General features: G+C 34.5%; 2 protein-coding genes and 1 pseudogene across 2 annotated transcripts; 2 read left to right on the plus strand and 1 right to left on the minus strand.

Moving 5' to 3' along the window:
* The first annotated feature begins 11,065 nt into the window (after nt 1–11,065).
* LOC112518918 (LEAF RUST 10 DISEASE-RESISTANCE LOCUS RECEPTOR-LIKE PROTEIN KINASE-like 2.4) lies at nt 11,066–17,037 on the plus strand. Its single transcript, XM_025126708.1, is given in 3 exon segments — nt 11,066–11,893; nt 15,076–15,106; nt 15,739–17,037. Coding segments are annotated over 3 exon segments (1,977 nt in total). The 3' UTR covers nt 16,857–17,037.
* Nucleotides 17,038–17,946: 909 nt separating this feature from the next.
* Nucleotides 17,947–21,583, plus strand: LOC112520152 (annotated as a pseudogene).
* Nucleotides 21,584–22,824: 1,241 nt separating this feature from the next.
* LOC112520405 (delta(7)-sterol-C5(6)-desaturase-like) lies at nt 22,825–24,981 on the minus strand. Its single transcript, XM_025128788.1, has 3 exons — nt 24,762–24,981; nt 24,317–24,622; nt 22,825–23,120 (listed from the first exon to the last, which is right to left on the minus strand). The coding sequence occupies exons 1-3, from the start codon at nt 24,979–24,981 to the stop codon at nt 22,825–22,827; spliced, it is 822 nt and encodes a 273-aa protein (XP_024984556.1).
* Between the last annotated feature and the right edge of the window lie 950 nt (nt 24,982–25,931).

Here is a 25,931-nt window from a genome sequence, read left to right on the forward strand (position 1 = left end):
CTTTGGCAAAACAAAAACGTTTACCTTTTGTTTCATTGAATAAAATCTCGAATAAACCGTTTGATATTCTTCACTGTGATATTTGGGGGCCATATCATATTGATTCATATCAGGGGCATAAATTTTTTGTGACTCTTGTTGATGATTGCACTAGATACACATGGGTTTACTTGATTAAACACAAGTCTGAAGCTCAAATTATCATTCCTAGATTCTTTGATATGGTTCTTACGCAGTTTGAAGCAAAGGTAAGAATTTTTAGATCAGAYAATGCAAAAGAATTGGCATTCACTGAGTTTTTCCATAGCMGAGGTGTGTTGCATCAATATTCATGTGTAGAGAGGCCACARCAAAACTCGGTTGTTGAACGGAAACATCAACATTTGTTAAATGTTGCCAGAGCCCTGTTTTTCCAGTCAAAGATCCCTTCTAAATATTGGTCGGAATGTGTCATGGCAGCAACYTTTTTGATAAATAGGACACCATCTCGAGCCATTGGTAATGTTTCTCCTTATCAGAAGCTTTACAATGAATGTCCAGATCATTCTCAACTCAAAACATTTGGATGCTTAGCATTTGCATCTACTCTCCATGCTAATAGAACGAAATTTCAGCCCCGAGCAAGGAGTTGTGTATTCCTAGGATATCCTAATGGAATGAAAGCATATAAGCTTCTAGATATGGAAACAAGACAGGTTTTCATATCAAGGGATGTTGTTTTCCATGAGGAGATATTTCCTTTTCATAATTCATATTCTCAAGTTCACGATAACCCCTTTCCGATGCATGTAGTTCCTATTGCTGAAGATTCTCCCTCTGCTTCTGATTATGTGGATGGTGTGACAAATCAGAATGATAACTCAAATCCACAATCCTCTCCTCAACCTCCTATTTTTGATTCTATGCCAACGGGTGATAACGGTCACCATAGACCCACAAGAGTTCGCAATCCTCCTTCCTACTTAAGAGATTACCATTGTAGTTTGGTGCGCGATGAAGTCTGTCATTCCTCTAGTTGCCAATACCCAATTTCAGATGTGTTATCCTATCAGAAGTTATCTGCAAAACACAAAGCCTATGTGTTTGCTTTGTCTACTCAAAATGAGCCCAAAAATTATGCTGAAGCATCATGTTCAAAGGAATGGCAGCAGGCTATGAGTGAAGAATTACAGGCTTTGGAATTGAATAAAACATGGAGTATTGTTCCTCTTCCAGCAAATAGAAAGGCTCTTGGATGTAAGTGGGTTTACAAGATTAAAAGAAATGCCGATGGTTTGATTGAACGGTATAAAGCACGGTTGGTAGCCAAGGGTTTTAATCAACGGGAAGGCGTTGATTTTCTCGATACCTATTCACCCGTGGCTAAATTGGTTACTGTTAAATTGATGCTTACATTGGCAGCACAAAATTCATGGCCTTTGATACAATTGGACGTGAACAATGCTTTTTTAAATGGAGATCTTGATGAAGAGGTATATATGCAATTACCAAAAGGGTATACGTTTAAGGGGGCGAGTTCTTCCGATTCTCCATTGGTATGCAAGCTACATAAATCTTTATATGGGCTACGACAAGCATCAAGACAATGGTATGCAAAGTTTTCTAACTTTCTTGTTTCAGAAGGCTTCACTCAATCTAAAGCCGATTATTCATTGTTTTATCGAGGAGTTGGATCTACATATGTTGCGTTACTTGTTTATGTGGATGATATAGTGCTTACGGGGGCCTCTTTAGATGAGATTAATGTTGTCAAAACACGGCTCAGTGCTCAATTTAAACTTAAAGATTTGGGATCGTTAAAGCATTTTTTGGGTCTTGAAGTTGCTAGATCCAGTGATGGCATTTCTCTCTCTCAACGTCAGTATACTCTTGAACTTCTTCAAGATTCCGGTCTTTTGGCAGCCAAGCCTGCCCAATATCCCATGGATCCCAAGTGCAAGTTATCAGTTTTTGAAGGTGAACTTCTACAAGACCCAGCCCGGTATAGGAGGTTACTTGGACGTCTCATGTATCTTACTATCACAAGGCCGGACATTGCTTATGCAGTTCATCGGTTGAGCCAATATGTCACTAGTCCTCGYGTTCCTCATATGCAAGCTGCTACTCATTTGTTAAGRTACTTGAAACTAAATCCAGGACAAGGTCTTTTTCTGTCTGCTAAGCAATCCTTACATCTTAAAGCTTTCAGTGAAACTTCTTGGGCCAAACTGAAGGCTTTTAGTGATTCCGATTGGGCGGGCTGTCCCGATACACGGAGATCAATCACTGGGTTTTGTGTGTTTCTTGGGGATTCCTTGATCTCCTGGAAATCAAAGAAGCAATCTATTGTGTCCAGGTCSTCCACCGAAGCAGAATACCGGGCCATTGCTGCTGTCACCAGTGAAGTTGTTTGGTTACAGCGTCTTTTGCGTGATTTTGGTGTTCCTACGTATGAACCTACCTTGGTATTCTGTGATAATACATCTGCTATTCAGCTGGCTTCCAACCCAACTTTTCATGAGCGTACGAAACACATCGAGATTGATTGCCATTTTGTTCGTGACAAAGTCATTGATCATACCATTAAGTTGATGCCGATTCGAAGTAGTTCTCAGCTCGCCGATATTTTCACTAASCCGTTGCCTCGTTCCAAACTGTTACCAATTCTTTCCAAGATGGCTCTTAAAAACATTTTCACGAGTCCATCTTGAGGGGGCGTATTAGAATTGTATTTTAGGTTGTACTGTTTGGTGTGGTCTATGGTTGTTTCGGTGTTCCCGAGTGTACAATATCTTTTAGCCTGTTGTATAAATACTTGTTTGCATTGAGTAAATAAGATGGAAAAACACTCTCTCTCAGATCTCAGATTTACAATATTTCCCAAGGTACAATGCCATCAGCCACAACCAGTGAGAGAGCATTAACACTACGGGTTGCAGATGAAGGCTTCTCTTCTTAACCCTCACAAAGCCAAGAAGATATTTAATTTACAGTGCACTTGCCCGTCCTTCTCTCATTTTTGTATAATTAAGTTGACCGGTTTTCGCATAATACTCATCTGTTATTATATACGAACAGCTTATTAATACGTTACTCATAACCAACCGATAAATATATATAGAGAGGGGGAAGGCCCTTCCTATCAAGAGGAAAAACACTAAACGCTAAAAGCTGACAAAGTACGCGCTCTGGTGGACACGACCCACATCCACTAAAAAAGAACCAAGTCTCCCCGAGGGGAAGTTATATGATTTCCCGTTATCCGATTTCATGACGTGGTGGTTCTAATTTCTTGTTATCCTAATCTTATTTCTTACTGAGTTCAATAGCTTTTCTTCCTTGTTATATGATGCATTGTCTTGTGGTTTACTTTTTATGGTCAATAGTTGTTTTTGACAATATTTCAAAAGTATCATTTGGCTTAAGAAATAAATAGCAATTTATCAAATAACACATAATTCATATAGAGGGGTAAATCAATCATTATTGTCATTTAAATTGTTGATTCAAAAAAAAAATTAAACACCAACACCAATTTATCTATATAGGATTTAATAAATAAAAAAAAATGGTAAACAACCTTTTAAGACAAAGCCACAAAGGGACCCAATCCAAAATTTTGATGAAATTTGTAATTTACTCTATATTATAACTAGAAGAGTACTCGTACAATGTAGCGAGATTCATCTTGATTTTAATATTTTTATTTTGTTTCGGTCGATGTTATAATACAGTTTTATACGGTTTTGAGATAACGATAATGTTTTTATTTTTGAATAAAATCTAAATATAAATATATAATAAAAAATTGAAAAAAACAAATATTAATATTAGTACAAAACTAACTATTTAAAACTTCATCTTTTTGGTGTATTTCTTTAATTTAATTTTGTTTTGTTTAATAATACAATTTTTTATAAAAATAATAATTAAGTATACAATTTTTTATAAAAATAATAATTAAGTATATCGTTACAAGTGAATGATTAACCTAATTATATTTTAGATTTTTTATATTTAAAATGAGATGTTTATTCTATATTTGATTATGCTTATCTGCAGTTAGTTACACGAATTCAAACATGAAATTTTAATAAGTTGTATTTACACATAATTTACTTATAATCTTGAGTTTTAAGTAATATGTATCAATAAACAGTATTTTATGCATAAAAATAATTTTTAATAGTTTTTGTCAACTACCTTATAATATAGTATAGATATAATAATTGGTATGCTTTAAATGTTTGTACAAATTGAGCATGAATTCAATGTTAACGTGCCTTTCAACTGTTTTGAAAAATATAATTCAAATGTGACTTCGTTTATTAATATTGGATGGATTTTAATTTATTTATAATGATTTATTATTATGAGTTTAAATTCCATTATTAAATTAAAGGTTCAATTAATTACCAAAGATAAAGTCGATAATGTATAATTTACAGAACAATCTCAAGAACGATTTAAGAGTTGAGAGATTTTTGAAATTTTTTTCTTGCTGACAACTGTGCTAAAATATCTATATTATATTATAAAACATTTGACAAAAACTCTTGAAAATAATTTTTTATACATGAAGTACTGTTTATTGATGCATATTATTTAAAATTTAATATTACAAGTAAATTATGCATAATTACAACTTATTAAAGCTCCATATTTGAATTCGTGTAACTAACTGCAGATAAACATAATTAAATATTAGATAAACATCTCATATTAAATATAAAAAATTTAGAATATAATTAGGATAATTATTAAGTTATAACATAATACTTAGAGGGTGTTTGAGATTGCTTATTTAAAACAATTTATGTTTTTTTTTTTTTTTGTAAAAATGCTTATTAACTTATGTGGTATTAAATCAGAGTTTTGTAAAAAGTGTTTGGATTAGCTTATAGCAGTACCAAAAAGCAATAAGCTGATAAGTTGTTTTTTAGTGTTTGACAAATTTTGCTTATATATGTAAAAAGACTAAAAATGACAGTCTTCCATATAACAATATTTCTGATTATTAACGTATTTGTTTTTTAACATGTAAAAATTTATTTTTCATCATTTATAATAATATTTTTGACAAAAATTTATATCAATAAGATTAATAATTAACAAACATTAACAAAACATGGTTAAAATGGTAAACTGATAATAAACAGTTTTTCATAAATCAGGAAGGATTAAGGAGGTGTTTGTGATTGCTTATTTTAGGTGTTTTTTGACTTATTTCAGTCTGGTACCGGTGATAAGCTAAATGTTAGTGTTTGGATGAGAAAAAATAAAACTGTTTATATCGGTGCCAAACTGGTAATAAGCAGTTTTTGATAAGTTAATCTTTCCTGACTTATGAAAGACTGCTTATTACCAGTTTACCATTTTAACACTGTTATATTAATGTTTGTTAATTATTAATCTTATTGATATAAATTATTAATCTTATTAATATAAATTATTAATCTTATTGATATAAATTTTTGTCAAAGATATTATTATAAATGATTGAAAAATAAATTTTTACATGTTAAAAAATCAAATAAGTCAATAACATGGAAAACTGTCATTTTTGATCATTTTACATATATAAGCAAAAATTGTCAAACACTAAAAAATAACTTATCAACTTATTGTTTTTTGGTACCGCTATAAGCTAATCCAAACACTTTTTACAAAACTCCGGTTTGATACCACATAAGTTAATAGCACTTTTACAAAAAAGTATAAGTTGTTTTAAATAAGCAATCCCAAAACACCCCCTAACTTATCAAAAACTGTTTATTACCGGTTTGGCACCGGTATAAGCAGTTTTATTTTTCTTCATCCAAACACTAGCATTTACATTATCAACGGTGTCAGACTGAAATAAGTCAAAAAGCACCTAAAACAAGCAATCACAAACACCCCCTAAAAGAAAATTACCGATTAATATTCTATATATATATATATATATATATATATATATATATATATAGGGTATATTTCTTTTACAACCTTGTGCATTTGTACAACCTTTGCAACCCAATTAATTGAGATATTTATAGAAATAATTGGAGTTCATTTATTATGATTTGAATATTTATGGAATATGAATAGAGTTTATTAATTATGATTAATAATTTATATTAGGAAACAATTAATTGATTAAAAATTGAATGGTTGAGATGAGGGTTGTATAGGGTGTATGAATGGCAAAGGGTGTAGAATAACATCCCTCTATATATATATATATATATATATATAACTTTATATATAATTATGTAGGTGTATATAGGGGCTTAATCATTTGACAGGTCTAAAATTTGTGAAATTCATGAAAACTTCTATCTTAAGGCTTTATTTAACATGATTTTTCCATCTAAGTATGATATGTAATATGTTGATTAACATATATTTGTTTCACAGTATGTTTGTTCATATGTATTCGGTTCACAATGCAAAACTTTTTTATGTGTATTTTTTAATTCACAAACATGTAAAAAAAGTACACATTGTGAATTGACATGTGCAACAAACACATCATGAAACAAATATATGTTAATCGATATTCTAAATTCTAGCCTTAGATGAAAAAAAAATTCATATGAAATAGCACATGATGCATTAGTTCTCAATGTTATCACAATTTCACGAGTTCTCAAAAAAAATCCCATGTGTGTGTGTGTATGGTTGGATTCATGTGAGACCAACCTGTTTTTGTAAAACTCGTGTGACCATATTTTTACATTTAAAACTTCACCGCAAAATATTGAGAAGGTAAAAAGAATCTGAACCTTCACAGCAAAAACATTGTGAATGTTACCTTTAGAGTATCTACTGTCAAATTTTAAGTGTAAGAAGATGGTCTCACGAGTCTCATGAAAACATGCAACCTATATAAAGGCGTAATAGGTAAATGGATGACGAAAAACACGTTATCCATACCGTACCCACTAAAATATCGGATAAAAAGGTAATGGATAAGTGTATAAATTGATACAATTTTCTTTGCTCAGACCTTTATCCAACGGGTCGAAACATAGCAGGTAACAAATTTATCCTTACTCATTCCCAACCCCCTGGGGACAAGGTGAGACAACGTGGGACAAAAAGAGTTTTTTTCTTGTTTCATCAAAATAGGTGGAACAAGGATGAAATATAAACAAAAATATTACTAATTTAACCATGTTTGATGTATAATTTTAATACAATATTTGTTTTAGTGGTCATCATACTAGGCATAGCCGCCACCACAACCACCAACGACCATTGGTAGCTAATGTCGACCACCACCGGCCACCTTCACCTCCTCCACAACCTCTACAACCACCGCCTATCGCCGCCGCCGCCACCACTGCCACTATCCACCACCACTATCATCAGCTACCACTACCCACCACCACTACCTCCACTACATCAGCTATAACTAGCTCATCCACCACTATCGACCATCATCACCACTGCTATCCACTATCTTCACGTCCTCCATAACCACCATCGTCCACCAAAAACCCTGCATCTACCACCACAACCACTGTCGGCCACTGCCCATTGCCACCACCACTAGCACTGTTGGCTACCAGCCCACCATCACCTCCACTTCCACCATAACCATCATCGGCTACCATTACCACTGCCCACCACCACCACTACTTCCACTACATTGACCACTACTAGCTCTTCCTCTACTGTCAGCCACCACCACTATCCACCATATTCACGTCCTCCACAACTACCGCAGTCTACCAACCACCACTACTAGCTCTTCCTCTACTATCTTTTGAATAACTGATCCATCAGTTTGAATGACAATAATGACTGATTTACTCTTTTGTATGAATTATGTGTTGTTTGATAAATTGTTATTTTTTTATTAACCTCGATATTCGACCCGCTAAGCGAGCCGACTAATCCCAAGGCGACCACCTGCTTTGCAGATAGCCCGGAGTCACCGCATTTGAACCTCTGTGGCCACAAGGGGATTTTTATTCCTCATTGGATTTGGACCTGAGACCTCCTGGTACTTTTGACCTTTAGAGTCAAACTCAAACCAATCAACCACCATCTTTGTGGTTTAGATTGCTATTTATTTCTTAAGTCAAATGATACTTTAAAATAAAAATAAAAAACTATTGTCAAAAACAAGTGTTGACCATAAAAAGTAAACCACAAGACAATACATCATATAACAAGGAAGAAAAGCTATTGAAATCGGATAACAGGAAATCAAATAACTTCCCCTTGGGGAGCCTTGGTTCTTTTTTAGTGGATATGGTTCGCATCCATCCGAGCACGTATTTTGTCAGCTTTTAACGTTTAGTATTTTTCCTCTTGATAGGAGGGGCCTCCCCCTCTCTCTCTCTCTCTCTCTCTCTCTCTATATATATATATATATATATATATATATAAAAGAAATCAGATAACAAGAAACCAGAAGCACCATATCATGAACAAAAGGAAGAAAGAAAAGATAAAGTAGATGAAAAGAGGGAGAAATTGGTACATGTGATTATGAAAACCGAAGGGAAGAAAATCAAATTCCGAATTTCTAGCTCTCTTTTCGGTTTCTTCTATTTCATGCACTCCAAATACTGACAAATCTTTCTTAGATCTAGTGTGATGCATGCAACTTAAGCACTAGGTAATGAGATGTAACGAGGAACAATTCAAACGATAATTAGATAGAAATTAATACAAAAGAATTAAACTAAGCACACAACTCCCCTTCAACGGCGCCAAAAACTTGTTGCACGCGTCGTTGAACACGCAACAAAGGTTTAGATTTATAAACCGAACTCAAACCAGGTATAGGAGTAAGTCGGGTGTCGATTTTCTCAGTGGTCAAGCTAATAGATTGGGTTATACCGAATGCAAGTATGTCACTAAGATATGCAACTCAACTGATTCAGTTTAAGCTCAATGACTAAGACTCAAAACCGAAATTTACTTATCACAATTAACACTAACCAAATCAAGCTTTTAGGAAGAGTTGCATTAAGACTAAGAAACAAATAAACAGAAAATATTTTCAGCTATTTTATAAAGAAAAATTAAAAAGAACGAAATTGAGAAACCGAATTCTTAATTACGATGAGAAAAAGTCTAGGTTAATCGTCATTTACTAACCCTAAGTGTTTCACCAATTTGATTAGTTTTTGTGCAATATTCAATTTTGAGTGCATTCACCAATTCAACATTTTAAGGGACCGATCAAACACTCAGTATAATCCATGTCTATCTAAACCAACCGTCCTCCCACCTACACTACTGTATTTAATACGGTCGGTGAATACCAATAGACGATCCAAGTTACGCCAACCAATTACTAAAACACGTTTAATTTAAACACTTATAGATATATCATATAGTACGGTCGGGGAATACCAATAGACTATCCAAGTGCACAATTCTTGTATTACAACCTTGGTGCAGGTACTCTAAACCTCGTGCAATCCCTTTTGCAATTCGAAACAATGTGTTCCAGTCCAAGCAGAAACCTAAGAGTGTGACTATGTTGACATGAGAAGTTTTACGGATGCTAGCGATTTAATGAAATCTTCTTCGTCTCCCATGGTTGTAATCCAAGAATTGTTAAGCACAAAAGGACGCAAATTTTAAACGATCAACAATCTGAACAATAATGGTCCCAGTGGTTTGCATTTTGCAAGTTTCCATGAAGATGTAGTTGGTAGACATCAGAGCATAGTGTTCACTGTAGAGATGGTTGATGGCGTCAACGGCACAGCCGCACTTGGTGGGACGGCTAATTAACGAGTAACTCACTAGGAGTTCATCGATTAAAGCAGTGCCATAGGAAGTGCAATTAAGCTCGATCTGACAGCCGGATGAGAAGCCGAATGGGGATGTGGTTTCATAGTCATCGAGCTAGATCAAGAAGGCATAGATCAACGATCAATAAAATAAAAGGACACCTTATCGATGAAAATGACCAAAACATAAACAAGTTTTAATTGCTTAATTAATTGTCAACCAAGAAAAAGACAGTTTATAATATTGCAAAGATTAACAAGTTAAATAGAAGCCTCTATTGTTTAGTTTCCACGTTGATTGATTGACTTGCTCTAACTTGACCCAATCTCAAAGGTAAGACTTGGTATTAGTATTATGCCTATCCATACCCTTGTTAAATGGTAAAAAAAAATATATTTTGACTATAATAATATTGTTAAACGTCAACATATAAGTAAAATATAACTTCAGAAATATAGTTTTATTCTATATTTAGTTTGTTCATTGTAATGTTGTTTTAAAATATATTATAATATGATATTCTAAACAATAATAATAAAAATCTAAAGACAATTTTTCTTTTTGTTATATTTTTTTTAGTTATTATCTTTATAAAAATTATATTATTAAACCTAAATTAAATTTTATTGTCACTAAACCTAAATTAAAATTTTTGAATTAAGAAAATTACACCAAAACACAATAACTTTTAAAAAGATTAATTTGTTACTGATATCGATATATATATTTTTAAAATTTATGATATTTTCAAATTTATATTTTATTCAAAAATAAAAACATTATTGTTTTCTCAAAACCACATAAAACCGTATTATATGGACATAAAAAGAGAATAAAATAACCACAAGGGTGGTGCCTGATTGGTTTGGGCTTGGCTCCAAAGGTCAAAAGTACTAGGAGGTCCCAGGTTCAAATCCAATGGGGAATAAAAATCCCCTTGTGGCCACGGAGGTTCAAATGCGGTGACTCCGGGCTATCTGTAAAGCAGGTGGTCGCTTTGGGATTAGTCAGCTCGCATAGCGGGTTGAATATCCAGGTTAATAAAAAAAAGGAATAAAACGAAACATTGAAATCAAGACGTGTCTTGATACATTGCATGAGTATCTTTCTAGCATCTTAAAATAGAAAGAGAAGAGAAATGTTCGAAATTTAAAGAAATGTCTAGATTAATATTAGATATATTATTTTGAAGGTGGAACTGAATTAGCCTTTTTGGGATCAATGGAAATTCAAAGTTTGAATGGGTCAAGTGGTGTAGATTTCAGCCATTAAATTAGAATATAGAGATGAGCAATAGACAACGCTTCTCCATAAAAACATTACTTGAACTAGTCCAACCACCATGAAACCCCGTCTCCACCCGACCCCAACCCTCTTTGTGTCTGCCGTGATTCTAGCCATCGTTGTTCGTTTTCCGCCCATCTGCTGCCAAGCTACTTCACGATATGATGCTTGTGGTGAGTCGGTCGAGTGTGGGAACGATCAACTCGGGTACCCGTTTTGGGGGTCAGGCCGTCCTGCTTATTGTGGCCACTCGGGTTTTCAGCTCACTTGCCAATCCGGTGTTTTCTTACTCAACTACGAATCGGTAGACTATCGAGTCTTACGAATGGTTACCAGTACACAAGTAATCACCATTGCTAGAAATGATCTTTATACCGACTCTTGCCCTCGATATCTCCACAACACCACCTACAACTCGACACTCTTCAACGACGATAATTTTGGCCAAGAGAATGTATCCTTGTACTACGGGTGCAATTCTAATCTAACAACGGTTCCGTTGCCATCTGCTCGTTACATATTTGATTGTGTTGTGAATAACACCCAAACTGAAAGTTACTTCTACAGAACCAGTCTGATAGAGAACAACTTGGTCAACTTCAGTCAGTGCAACAATCATATCACTGTACCCGTGAATCAAACTTGGGCTACTCAATTGGGGTTGCCCACTGCTACAATGAATCAGCTAAGATCAGCTCTGACTTCTGGTTTCAATCTACGGTGGACGGTGTATAAAGACGAGTGTGATCGGTGTATGCGGTCCGAAGGTCGATGTGGGTCCAATTCGACTTCCATGGAGTCGTTTGCTTGTTATTGTGCTAGCGGGGAATTCTCGCAAACTTGTAACAATTCGAATGAAGAAGGTAAGTGATTTTGAATTTCCAACGTTGTAGGTCCATATTTCCCGTAGATTATGAACATTTTCTTGATCTGGAGATCATAATTAACATATTCTTCGTTTATTTAGAACCTAGTTTGCACGAAATCAACTTGTAGTCGAGTCAATCCAAGATCCACAGCTCCTAGATCCGGTAATAGTTTATACAAATACAAAAAGTGTCATAATAGACTACTTTATAAAGACTTATGTTTATAGGACCAAACACTCATGCTTCTATTTGAAAGTGTTGTAATAAGCTTATAGGACGTTAGCTTTTCGGCATCTTAACAACCTTTTTAGGACATTAAGGGGCCGTTTACCCTACTCTAACCCGGTAATTGCTTACCGGTAAGATTGAACACTTCCACGTAACTTACTAGGTATGATTCTCATCTATTAATTAAAAGGCACTACGAAAAAATTGGGTTCATAGGACGCCCCCAATCTTTAAGCGTCTCAATCATAGGATTTAAATTATAGGACCAAAGTATAAAGCGTCATATCTAAAAACATTGTAATAAGTTTATATAACGCTTTTGGACGTCTTACAAGTTTTTTAGGACATTTTTAATACAAAGCGTCACATTAGCAACTTTATAAGATACTTTGAGAAAGTGTCCTATAAACTCAATTTTTTATAGGACACTTGTTTTTATAGAACAGTTTTTCAAATAGTGTCCTATAAAATTGCTAATGGATGTTTCATATTAAAAATATCCTACAAAACTTATTAAGACGCCAAAAAATGTCATATAAACTTATTACAACGCCTTTAGATTGACACTTTATTTTTTGGTCCTATAAACTAAGTTCTATAAAAAGGTCTATTAAGACGCTTAGAAATTTGGAACGTCCTATAAACCTGATTTTGTTGTAGTAACGACATCCTATGCAACATTTTTATCCGGTAAACCTTTATCGGATAAGAGTCCCCGGTCTCACTTACCAAGTAAGACTCTCAGACCTTGTCATCGCTCTTAACAGGTAAGTTTCTCAATCCTTATCATGTTCATTTGATTAGGTAAAAGTGACACGGTAACCACTTACCGGGTAAGTGTTTAAGGACGGCCCCTAAGTGACCTATTAGTCCTATTAAGTGACACTATTTGAAAAAGTGTCTTAAAAGAATGTATCCTATAAAAGGACATGTTTATACAACACTTCTAAAAAATAAACTAAAAAGCTTGGTAAAACGCCTAAAAACATCCTAAGATAGAACGCATAAGTGTTCTGTCCTATAAACTTAAGTTTTATAAAATAATCTATAATGACACTTGAACCCTTTTGGTATATTATAAATCGATCAATACTCATTTCTAAATTAATATTATCTATTAGAACATTTTTATGTAGCATCGTTAATTTGTTCCATCATAAAAAACATCATAATAATATATTTTTGGTCAATAGAATGACATCATCTGGGGTCATAAAATTAATTCTTCTAATTTTCGAGTAACACTACGTAAATCAATATAAATAGGTTGGTTTTTCATGTCACCCCATTTACTATTTTTTAACATCATTTTAAACTTGTACATTATGTTGTCGAATTTGAGAAGGAATAGAAAAGAAAAGAAAAATAAAAGAAAGGAAGAAAAATAATGAAATAAAAACAAATTTTGATATAATTTCTTTTTTCCTTTCTCTAAAAAAATCTGGAGAACCTGATATTTTTCTACCTCCGTTACTTTCCTTTATTTCCTACGTAAAAGAATACTTAAGAACATAACGTTAGGGTTAGAACAAACATTTTTGGAATTATCAATCTTATAAATAAAAAAACTTATGTTGATGATAATTTAAAATCTTATTCTTCTTTTAGAGATAAAAGAGTATGTAAAATGTATGAACTTAATATTAGATAATAAAAACAACCATGAAAGAAACAATTCTCTCTCTCTCTATATATATATATATATATATATATATATATATGGGTTTAATCAAATCAGAACTGATTAGTTTGTGGTAACTGTGAGATCCAATCTCAACCACAAATCAACAGATAAATTAGTAAATTAATAATTATGGTAGTTTTAGTTAAAATTATAATTAGAGAGCATTTTAGGTATTTTTAAAAACCTCCTCTCTCCTCTCTTCTCACTTCTCTCTCATCTCTCCAACCTCCGATCTCCGGTCTCCGGTGAACAAAAATCTGGCAGGTACTAAGTAATCACAAAGATACATAATGTGATAACCATTGTGATATAATGTGTACTCAAATGGTATCACAGTATATCACAATGAGTATCACATTGTGTATCTTTGTGATTACTTGGTACCTGCCGGATTTTTGTTCACCGGAGATTGGAGGTCGGAGAGATGAGAGAGGAGAGAGAAGAGAGGAGAGATGAGTTTTTTAAAAATACCTAAAATGCCCTATAATTATAATTTTAACTCAAACTACCATAATTATCAATTTCCTAATTTATCCATTGATTTGTGGTTGAGATTGGATCTCACAGTTACCACAAAACTAATCAGTTCTCTCTTGAATGAGCCCATATATATATATATATATATATATATATATATATATATATATATATATATATATATANTATATATATAGACTTGGGATCATGTGAGACCAAAGATTTTTCGTGAGACCCGTAAGACCAATTCTTAACCCTTGGATTAGATTTACAATCTCAACATTCATAATCATAAAATTGCCACGAGACTTCTCAATAATTACAAAATTGTCACCGTGCAATTTTAGACCATTAGATCATTAACTTATAAAGTTGATCAATGAACATAAATTGGTCTCACGGGTCTCACATGGTTGGTAATTTTTTCAAAAGATGGGGGTTTTGTTAGCTAAACAAGAAAATCTATTATATTCTAACATAAAAATAGAATTCACACGAGGATGGAATAATCAAAAGAGTCGATCGGAGATAAATTATGGAGAATATATCAAAATTTTCGAGGCAAATAGTTTTAGACGTCGGTTTTAGACAAAAAAAAAACACTTAGAAAAACATTAAATAATATTATATAATGAACGATAAATTAAGCTTTTTATGTATTTTTTTTCTCCAATGTATTTAATTCATACATGTTTAAGTCTTTAATAGTTAATGTAGTACCAAAATCTTTTCTGGTCCTATTAGCTAGATACTATTTTTTTGCCAACGTTTTATCTTCTTCCATAAACAGGATTCGAGAGAGCTGTCCAGAAATTTAACACGAAATGGAAGCTTGTAATAGGTAAGCACGCCTCATCTATACTGTATTATAAAGCATTCGACAAAATCTCTTAAAAACCATTTTTTATGCACGAAGTTCTTTTTATTGATTCATATTACTTAAAATTCAAGATTACAAGTTTATTGTACATAAGTACAACTTATTAAAGCTCTATGTTTGAATTCGTGTAACTAATTGCGGATAAACATAATCAAATAGAGGATAAACATATCATTTCAAAATCTAAAAAATCTAAAATATAATTAGGACAATTATTGAGTTCTAACAGAATACTTAATTATTATCTTTATAAAAAAATATTATTAAACCTAAATTAAGTTAGTTCGTTACGTTAAATTAAATTATAATAAAATTTTGAATTAAAAAAAATTTACAAACAAGAACTTTTAAATAGTTAATTTGATACTAATATTGATATTTTTTTGCAAACTTTATATTTTATTTTCAATTTATATTTTATTTTAAAAATAAAAATATTATCGTTTTCTCAAAACCATATAAAATTGTATTATACCGACATGGATAAAAAATAAAAGGAAACATTGAAATGGAAATGTGTCTCGATACATTGCACGAGTATCCTTCTAGTATTCTTTAAATGCATTTAATCGTCCTCTAAACATCTTGCGCAGGATTTTCATGTGGCATAGTTGGAACTATGCTCCTACTATTTGTGATACTCTATCGAAAAAAGAGGTTACTTGAAACTTATAAAGCCTCAAATCATCAAATAGAGATCTTCATAAGGAACCATGGAAGTATGGCGCCTGAAAGATTCAAGTATTCAGAAATCAAGAAAATGACAAACTCATTCGTTGCAAAATTGGGACAAGGGGGGTTTGGAAGTGTCTACAGAGGACAATTGCATAATGGAAGTTTAGTTGCAGTGAAGCTCTTGGATGGAGCCATGGGAGATGGAGAAGATTTCATTAATGAAGTCGCTAGCATCAGTCGAACTTCTCATGTCAACGTAGTCACGCTCTTAGGTTTCTGCTTTGAGGGAAAGAAAAGAGCCCTCGTGTACGAATTCATGCCAAATGGATCCTTGGATAAGTTTCTACGTGATGATGGCGCTCGTTTGGACTGGAACACGTTGTTCAAAATCTCAAAAGGGATTGCAAGAGGTCTAGAGTACCTGCACCAAGGCTGTAACACAAGAATCGTGCACTTCGACATAAAGCCTCACAACATTCTCTTGAACGAGGAATTTGTCCCAAAAATATCTGACTTTGGGTTGGCCAAGTTGTGCAAGAGGAAAGAGAGTATTTTGTCCGTAATGGGTGCAAGAGGTACAGCAGGATACATGGCTCCTGAGGTATTTTTCAAGAGTCTTGGAGGGGCATCTCACAAATCGGATGTGTATAGCTATGGAATGATGGTTCTTGAAATAACTGGTGCACGTAGAAACAGTAACGCAAGTGCAAGCGAAGAATATTTTCCAGATTGGATATACAAGCAAGTAGAAGCTGGAGATAATCTGGGGATAAATAGGGTGACATCCGAAGAGGAAGAGGAATTAGCTAGGAAGATGGTGACGGTGAGCCTGTGGTGCATCCAGTCTGATCCATCTGATCGACCATCGATAAGTAAAGTTGTGGAGATGTTGGAAGGAAGTTTAGAATCATTGCAAGTTCCGCCTAGACATTTTTGGTCGTCTTCCACTAGGCCTGCCCAAGGCACATTGCCATCAGAGACATTGACTTCAACTTCAATCAGTGAAAGACTGCAGAGCAAAGCTTTCTCTTCCTAATCCTCAACTCTTTTTGAGATATGTGAAAACTTCTACATTAAGATTTTGTTTCACACGATTTTTCCATCTAAGTCTAATATTTAATGTATTCATTGACACATATTATTTTACAATGTGTTTATTTCATATGTATTCGGTTCACAATGTGAAACTCCTAAGTGTATCTTTTGTTTCATAAACATACCAAAAAAATTCATATTGTGAAACAAACACATTGTGAAATAAATATATGTTTCAAACCTAATCTAAATAGAACTTTAGTATAAATCAGAAACCAATATAAAGTGGGAAGGCCACGAATTCATTCAAGAGTGGGAAAGAGAGTAGACCTATGTGGTGGTGCAGATCGGCTGTGAAAGGGTGCCAAACGCCGTGGGTGTAGATCAGGTTTGAGGGGAGGGATCACATGGAAGTAGACAAGAGTAGGAGATGTTCAGATGAGGACTGTGCATGCTCATCGGAGACTGGAGATGCTTATCAGGAAGAAGACAGGGTGGTGCCACTGCCAGTTCCCCGGAGACTTCGAGGGGGAGGGTTGTGGCCGGCCAAGACTTCCTGGTTTTTTCAGTATATATATGATGTTGTCTATATATCTAGTAATATCCAAAATATACTGAAATATAAATTATTATTTACCGATTTAATAGAAATAAATAATATATAATATAATTTATTAATATATATATATATATATATATGTGGGTATGATACGGGAGGGGGTTGGGAGTGCGATACCCGTCCCATCCCCATCTCTAGTTTGAGCCAAACAGGGATCCCGTTCTTGAAATCTGGTTTAACGGGGAATCTCTGTCCCCGATTGGGACGGGTGGAGTGAATTTTCCAATGGGTCGGACCAATTCCCATACCTAAGTTTGGGGAATAAACACACAAGAACCAATAATGAAAAGAGAGGAAGAAGGTTTGGATGATATTAGACGATAGGAAATGAGAGAGAGAGAGAGAGAGAAATAATAATATGTCAAAGCAACGTGAGAGAGGGGGAGGATTGGGTCAACAAAAGTAGATTTGATAGGAAATGTGATTGGCTGAATAATGGAAAGTTGTAAGGGTTGACGATTGTTTCCAAGGGATTAGGTGATCTGTTGACTAGAATCATGTGGAGTAAGCACTCAGCTTTAACCTTGTTTCCAGTTTCATCAATTACATATTCCAACCAACATGAAACCCAATCTCCACCTTTTTCCCTTGTTGGTGATCCTATTCCTAGCCACCACCATCCGTTTCTCCGCCATCTTGTGCCGGGAACTCCAGTTATTTGATGTTTGTGGTCCGCCACTCCATTGTGGAGACCTTATGCTTGGCTACCCATTCTGGGGGTTAGGCCGCCCGGCCTACTGCGGCCACCCAGGTTTTCAGCTGGTAACCTGCCAATTTGATCAATATGAATTAAATGATTATTTCATACTCACTTACGAATCAGTAGACTATCGTGTCCTAGCAACGGATACCGATAGGAAGATTATCACCATCGTCAGAGACGATCTGTCAAGATCAACCGATATTTGCCCTCAATATCTACACAACACCTCCTACAACTCCACACTCTTCGATGACAGTTATGTTAGCAACCAGAATGTATCTTTGTACTACGGATGTAAGCCTAGTAATTTGTTGGATAACAGATTCACCTGCCATGTGAATGGCACCAATAACTATGGCTATTTCAACAGAACCAGTGATATCGACTATGATAGATTGGAGCCGGAGTGCAAGAGTCATATTATTGTATTGATGAAGTCAAATGACGCTGAAATATTGCTGACAAATAATGCTACACAGCATGATCTGACAAGACTTCTGAGGGCCGGTTTCGATCTACATTGGAAAGCAAACAACGACGAGTGTGATCAGTGTTCATGGTCTGGTGGTTGGTGTGGGTCCAACCAGACTCGGCCAGAGTTGTTTTCTTGTTACTGTTATACTGGGAATTTCTCGTTAACTTGCAACAATACATATCTAAATGAAGGTAAGTGAATCTGCGATCTCACAGATTCTTATTTCACTCAGATTATTAGTTTGTTCTATGTCAATTTGAAATCTTAATTTGCTTAAGATAACAACATAGCTCAGCCAAATCAAACCCGGTTATACCAATAAACCCGTATTTAGAGAGTTTTGGTTCCTTGTAGACTTGACCCAAGCGCAACAACCACTAGATCCTGTTACTAGTTTATACACAAAATTATATAATTGAATCTTATACTTGTATCGTATTCAGTAATCTATAAATATATGTTAAAAGGGATTACACGGCCAGTTTGGCAGGCCATGTAGATTCAACTCAAATTCACCATCATTCTTGCTGTCTGCTTGCTAATTGGCTTAACGGGGATTCTTCATTTAGCTAGAAATGAACATAAAACTCCTACTGTCAACCACGCATTTCTAGTCTTTTACATCCACCTTTTTAGAAGTTCGGTCAGATTCTTTAGATATTCATAAAAGTACCTCTAATAAGCAGGCAGCATGTGCGACACACCACTAGTTTTAAAATTAAGACAGATGGTTATATAGAAAAGCATGTTGCTTACTCCTATCGCAATTTAGGGATAGAAACTCAAGGAAGCAGTTGGCATAAAGAGTAAGGCCCACGACTTGGTTTGATAGATCTCATTTTCAAATCCCACATGTATTATCAACTCATTAAGAGCTGGTATGCTTTCCCGCTATATATGGCTGGGGTGCTTGCTTAGATCATATAACTAATTGCACCAAGGGTATAAGAGACCATGAAAAGAGAAAGTATTGAAGTCCTCATTATAATTAACATAGGCTTTTAACCTATCTGTTTTCTCTTCTTCAACAAAGTTCTTCAAGAACAAGAAGCATAAGTAGGTGAAATCCTAACGACCCTCTTCAACAAATTCCTCATAATGTTGACCATGTTGGGTTTTTGTATAAAACCAAAAAATTAACCTCCAAGGCCAAGAAAAGTTGAATGGGTATGGAGTGGGTCAAATGCAAATTTGGGCTAAAGTTGAATGGTTTTCTTAGTAAGTATTTCATTTGTATGATGCAAGTGTCATTTTGAATCACTGCAGGTTGAGTCTCACCCTTTCAAAAATTTCTTATTGTTCATAGACTGATCTCTATCAATAAGTTCACCAACATTTTACCTTTTTTCTTAAACAGTAGCATACATAGGAGCTGTCCAAAAACTTAACATGAAGTGGAAGCTTGCAACAGGTAAGAAGAATAACTATCATCTCTACTGAGGACATTGTTTAATCAGGCAGACTGTCACAAATCTTCTACCATGAAAAAAGAAACGCACCTCTTTGAGTTGCATCTCATCTAAACATCTCGTGCAGGCTTATGCAGCATTGCAGGAATTATGTTCTTGAGCTTTGTGATACTCTGTTGGAGAAAGAGGTTAAGAGCTCAAAAAGCCGCAAATTATCAACTAGAAATGTTCATAAGGGACTATGGAACTCTGGCCCCAAAAAGATACAAGTATTCAGAAATCAAGAAAATGACCAACTCATTCCAAGAAGAATTGGGTCGAGGAGGGTATGGAATTGTGTACAAAGGACAATTGCCTGCTGGGCAACTAGTTGCAGTGAAGGTATTGACTGGATCCCTGGGAGACGGAGAAGATTTTATTAACGAAGTCGCTAGCATCAGTAAAACTTCTCATGTCAACATAGTCACACTCTTAGGTTTTTGCATCAAGGGAAAGAAAAGAGCCCTCATCTACGAGTTCATGCCAAATGTTGGAGCAATTGTATGTATAAGAGCAGAGGAAAAAACTGAACTTTTTACTGCACTTCTTATTGATAAAAAACGATGCTACTTAAATAAAAAAAAAAAAGTAACGGAAAACCCAAGAAAAAAGCATAACTGAAATTTCTAATAAGTACTACCATTATTTCCTAATAATACTCCAGGAGTAACATCTTGACAAGGCCAATCTCCATTTAGCCGTTAGAGATCTTTTCCATTTGAATTACATGCTTCAACACCAAATGGATCCTTGGATAAGTTTCTACGCGATGATGACTCTCGTTTGGACTGGAACACATTATTCCTAATTGCAAAAGGTATTGCACGAGGTCTAGAGTATCTGCATCGAGGTTGTAACACAAGAATTGTGCACTTTGACATAAAGCCTCACAACATTCTGTTGGATGCAGACTTTGTCCCAAAAATATCTGATTTTGGGCTGGCAAAGCTGTGCAAGTGGAAAGAGAGTATTGTGTCTGTAATGGGTGCAAGAGGTACTGCGGGATACATGGCCCCTGAAGTATTTTTGAAGAGTCTTGGAGGGGCATCTCACAAGTCTGATGTATATAGCTATGGGATGATGGTTCTTGAAATGACAGGCGCACGTGAAAACAATAAAGCTTGCCCCACAAGCAGAAGTGAAGCATATTTTCCGGAATGGATACACAAGAAAGTAGAAGCCGGAGACACTCTAGGGGTTTATGGGGATGATGAAGATGAATTGGCTAGGAAGATGGTGATAGTGAGCCTGTGGTGCATCCAATCTGGTCCATCAGATCGGCCATCCATAAGTAAAGTTGTGGATATGTTGGAAGGAAACTTAGAATCATTGCAAGTTCCACCTAGCCGTTTCTGGCCATCTCCTACAAGGCCTGCTCAAAACACTTCCTCATTAGCCACGCAGAGTTCAACAGATTTGAGATTATCAATAGTGCAGTCTGCAGGGGAAGAGTTCTCTTCCTAACGCTCACAAAGCCAAGTAGCTCTAGTGCACTAGCTCATCCTTCCTTGAGTTTTAATGAGCTTCAAATTCCATTGGAATAGATATTTAACAAACAATGCATGTGCATACCGGTAAGGCCACGACACTTACCACAGTTAGTGCTTATAGAGTAAATTATTGTATACGATATTGTTTTGGTGGACTAAAATCGTATCCGATAAGTACGTAATAATGTTGAATTTTACCAGTAAACATTTACGCGGTAAGCGTTTCGGACCAACTTCATAAATGGATATATAAATGGATATCTTCCAATCATAATTCGGTTTTGCTATTAATACTGATTTTTTAAAAATTGATAAAATGCATTTATTTCACAATACAAGTACAGGATCGTGTTTTATCAATTTTGAAAGTCGATCAACAACAATATCTCAACGCATGATAATATATTCCATTTGTTGAATTCATAATATGTTTCATTATAATATGTATAACTCGATATTGTATGCTCATATACAATATGTTCACACGTTCTCGCATAATAATATTTCATTGTTGATTATTTAAATAGTAAAACGTATAATTATCGGGTATTACATTTATGCTGAATCGTCATTCACATTAACACCATTTCTTTCATTGTTACTCTCTTAGCTGTTAGAGTTTTACATCAGCTAGACTTGGACCATTTCTCCTTTTTATATGTTGGAACCTCTCTTCTCTCTTCTCTTTAAATGGCTCTTTTGAAGATTAATCTGGGTTCCATATATTCTTACATTGTATCAAAGTCAAGATCTGCCACTATAGAGACTCAACACTTTATGTTAATCTATACTCGTCTAGCCCTTTCAACACTCTACGACAATCTGTTGCTTGTCTAACCTTTATTGGAGGGGCTTACGTTCTACTAGTTTGTCGCATTATAGACAAGTTTATGTATTGAGTTTTTTCTTCCAATTACGAAGATATTAACAATTAACCACAAGGGTGATGTCTGATTGGTTTGAGCTTGATTCCAAAAGTCAAAAGTACCAGGAGGTCCTAGGTATAAATCCAATGAGGAATAAAAATCCCCTTGTGGCCACGGAGGTTCAAATGCGGCGACTCCGGGCTATCTGCAAAGCAGGTGGTCGCTTTGGGATTAGTCGGCTTGCATAGCGGGTTGGATATCCAGGTTAATCAAAAAAAAATCTGATATAACAAACAATTAATTTAAATTATTTCGTTTTATTAATTGATCAAAGCTTAATGGTGAAACATAAGCCCGTGGGAATACAATTACGACCTTTTGCCTTCGTCCTCCTTCTTAGGATCACAAAGAGTTCCAAATATCCGATCCATCCAAATTGTATAACGACCATAGTTGTGACGGTACGTTGTGTGATGTATAATGTGGTACCCCGCACCCATTAAAGGCCAAAGTTTCCCATTTACGTTGTCGTGAATGTTTATAGTCCATAGGGCATCCAAGAACATTAGTGCTATGTGTGTTGTAAAATGTGTTGGCACGATATAGAGAACGACCACATGCGGCAACGAATGCAGTATTCCATCGAGAGGGTGGAGCGCCATACCTATTACAAAATCAGACACCCGTAATCATTTTTGTTAAGAATGGACGATCTCAATACATCAAGACTCGTTTTTGTAAATAAACAAAGGGTTTACATTAAAATGCAATAAAATTTGCTTTCGTACCTATTTATTGTAATCGTGATTTTTTTAATTAATGTAACATACGTCTAAGATTTTCTATTGCATACTTGTTTTGACCAATAATAGGTATATCTTATAATGATGTAAATATATATCAAACACGTAAGTTATATTGTAAACCTTGATTACACACATCAAATCAACCGATGACACGTAGGCTCAAAACTCATTTACCAAGTAAATTTGTGTAAGAAATATGAACAAATAAATGTTTGCTAAAGTAATTGAGGGAAAAAAATCTATCAAGGGAGAAGTTAAAAAAAACCCAATAAATTTTTTAATTTTGAATGATTAAGTATCGAAACTAATTTTCTGAATGAAAAAACCATCAAACTTTCTCATTTTGAATGATTAAGTTTGGGAACAAATTTTCTAAATAGAAAACCCATTAAATTTTCTCATTTTGAATGATTAAGTCCAAGAACTAATTTTCTGAATGAAAAAACCATTTTCTTGAATAAATAAACCATTGAACTTTTAAAAATTGGTCACCTATATTCTTTTAATCCAAAAAAATTTATATATAACGGACAAGGAATGTTTTAAAGTAAAAAAAAAGTGTAAATCAGTTTTACCACTCACAACCTTACGTCATTCAAACTCTTCGAAAAATAAAAAATCAAGAACGAGGGCAAGAGCCAACAACAGTGATGGGCGGTGATATAGAGCAGACGACGATGGCGACGAGTGGTTTGAATGACATAAGGTTGAGAATGGTAAAACCGATTTAAGTTTATTAATACTTTAAAATCTTCTTAGCCGATTTCAGACAAATTTTTTGAGTTAAAAGAATGTAGATAACCAATTTTTAAATGTTTGATGGTTTATTTATTAAAAAAAATTCATGGACTGTTGATCATTTAAACCATTTAAAATGATAAAGTTTAATAGTTTTTTAATTCAAAAAATAGTTTAGGATTAAACCATTCAAAATAGGAAAGTTGGTTGGGTTTTTTTTTGGACTTTTTCCTTACACTAAATAGTAACTAAGATAAACTTCATTCTATTTTGATACATTTAATAAATCAAAACGAAGGATAACAGTAGAACTCACCAGCAAAAGGGGAAACCGTATTTTGCTTATTATAAACGTGATGAGTTGCATGAAGGTATTTGTAAAGAGGCCTAATGTCATGGCACATTCTATGCACCCAGTAGACACCGAACTCTACTAATAACCAATAAAGTCCGACATTCCTAGTGTATGAAACCCACCCAACGTCGCTTATCCTTGGAAAACACCTTGACCATCCGTTCTCGACCAGGTACTCCGAGATCGTAGGAAGAGCTGAAAACCACGGCATGCCTTTCATTGAAACATATATTTGCATGCATATTGCTTTTCTTGAAGGAATTGCATCTACAAATCAATAACGATTTTATTTAAAACGCTGGTACTTTAATTAAACTCCCGTAAACTATTATAATCGACATGTTCCCACGATAAATATATAAATTATAATTTTGTTGTTTTGGTAAAAGAATTAAATAAATCATACCTTTATGAACATACACGTTGAACTTGTAGTAATAAATATAGAAACACCAAAGGGAACTAGTGACAAAATAAATTATGGTTCCGGCAGTGAAATTCCGAAGCCAACTCTGCAGAAAATGTGGTAGCGGCTCCCAAACACTCATCGGCAATACTGCCCCAAGCACCATCCGGTTGCTAAACGACGTCTCCTCCACAAACATTTGCATATAGCTTTGGTCCATCGGAAAATTTCCAACTACAAGTACTTGGGTGGCGGAGATTGTTTACGAGGGTGGATTCCGACAAGAACTTGACGGAGTACGAGAGTTTGATTAGAGAAAGAGGAGAGAAATGGAAGGCTTGGGGTTTTTTAAGATGAACTACTGCTATTTATAAGCACCGTTTATAGTAATCTAATTCTTTGTCTTTTCTAACTCCTACCCAACAATACTCTTATTTTACCTTTTTTGTAACAATAAAAATGAGAGTCAAAGGGGCTTAAGAAAACTCGTATTACTTTTCACAAATAAACGAATCAAGTTCTAAAAACTCAGCCAAATCAGCCACTGCAACGGACCTTGTTTACAAACCCATAAAAACAATTCAAACTATTTAATCAGTTTGATTTTAAATAATGATTTATATTGTTTTATATGTTTTGTTTTTCTGTGTTTTATAATAACAGTGTAAATTTCACATGTATTATTTCATACATGAAACCACACTTTAACAAAATGTATTCTTGCTTGTTTGGTTTTCACTCACGTTACTACATAAAAAACTCCGACTTCTTTTTTGAACGTGACAAAATTAATATAAAATAGTTATTAAATTTTCAAAATCTACCAAATAAATCGTTTTCTTTTTCCAACCATCCCTCGACTATACAAATTAAAGATCGAGATAGCTTTAGGACAGTTTATTAAAAGCTTATCCAAGTACATGTTTACCAAGTCAAGTTATTTTACCAGATGAATATTGCAAGGATCAAGAATCTTACCCAGCAAGTGAGAGCGGCGACTCTTACATACCTAGGTGGCGCTTATGCGGTAAATTTCTATGTACGATGCTATTTTGATGGATCAAAACCTTACCCGGTAAGGTAAATGTCAGTGTTGAATTTTTTCAATAAATACTTATTAGATAAGTGTTTGGGTAAAATGGTTAAGTATATATGGATAAGTCATCAACA

Source organism: Cynara cardunculus (genome assembly GCF_001531365.2).
Source record: "Cynara cardunculus var. scolymus isolate 2C chromosome LG 10, CcrdV1, whole genome shotgun sequence".
In the NCBI taxonomy this organism is placed as follows: domain Eukaryota; kingdom Viridiplantae; phylum Streptophyta; class Magnoliopsida; order Asterales; family Asteraceae; genus Cynara; species Cynara cardunculus.

Bases quoted from the DNA above. Each gene is read 5' to 3' on its own strand.
- LOC112520405 (XM_025128788.1), bottom strand. From the start codon at position 24,981: ATGGACCAAAGCTATATGCAAATGTTTGTGGAGGAGACGTCGTTTAGC. The intron at 24,623-24,761 runs GTATGATTTATT...ATTGATTTGTAG, and splicing joins CAACGTGTATGTTCATAAAG to ATGCAATTCCTTCAAGAAAA. The intron at 23,121-24,316 runs GTGAGTTCTACT...ATTTTGTAATAG, and splicing joins TACGGTTTCCCCTTTTGCTG to GTATGGCGCTCCACCCTCTC.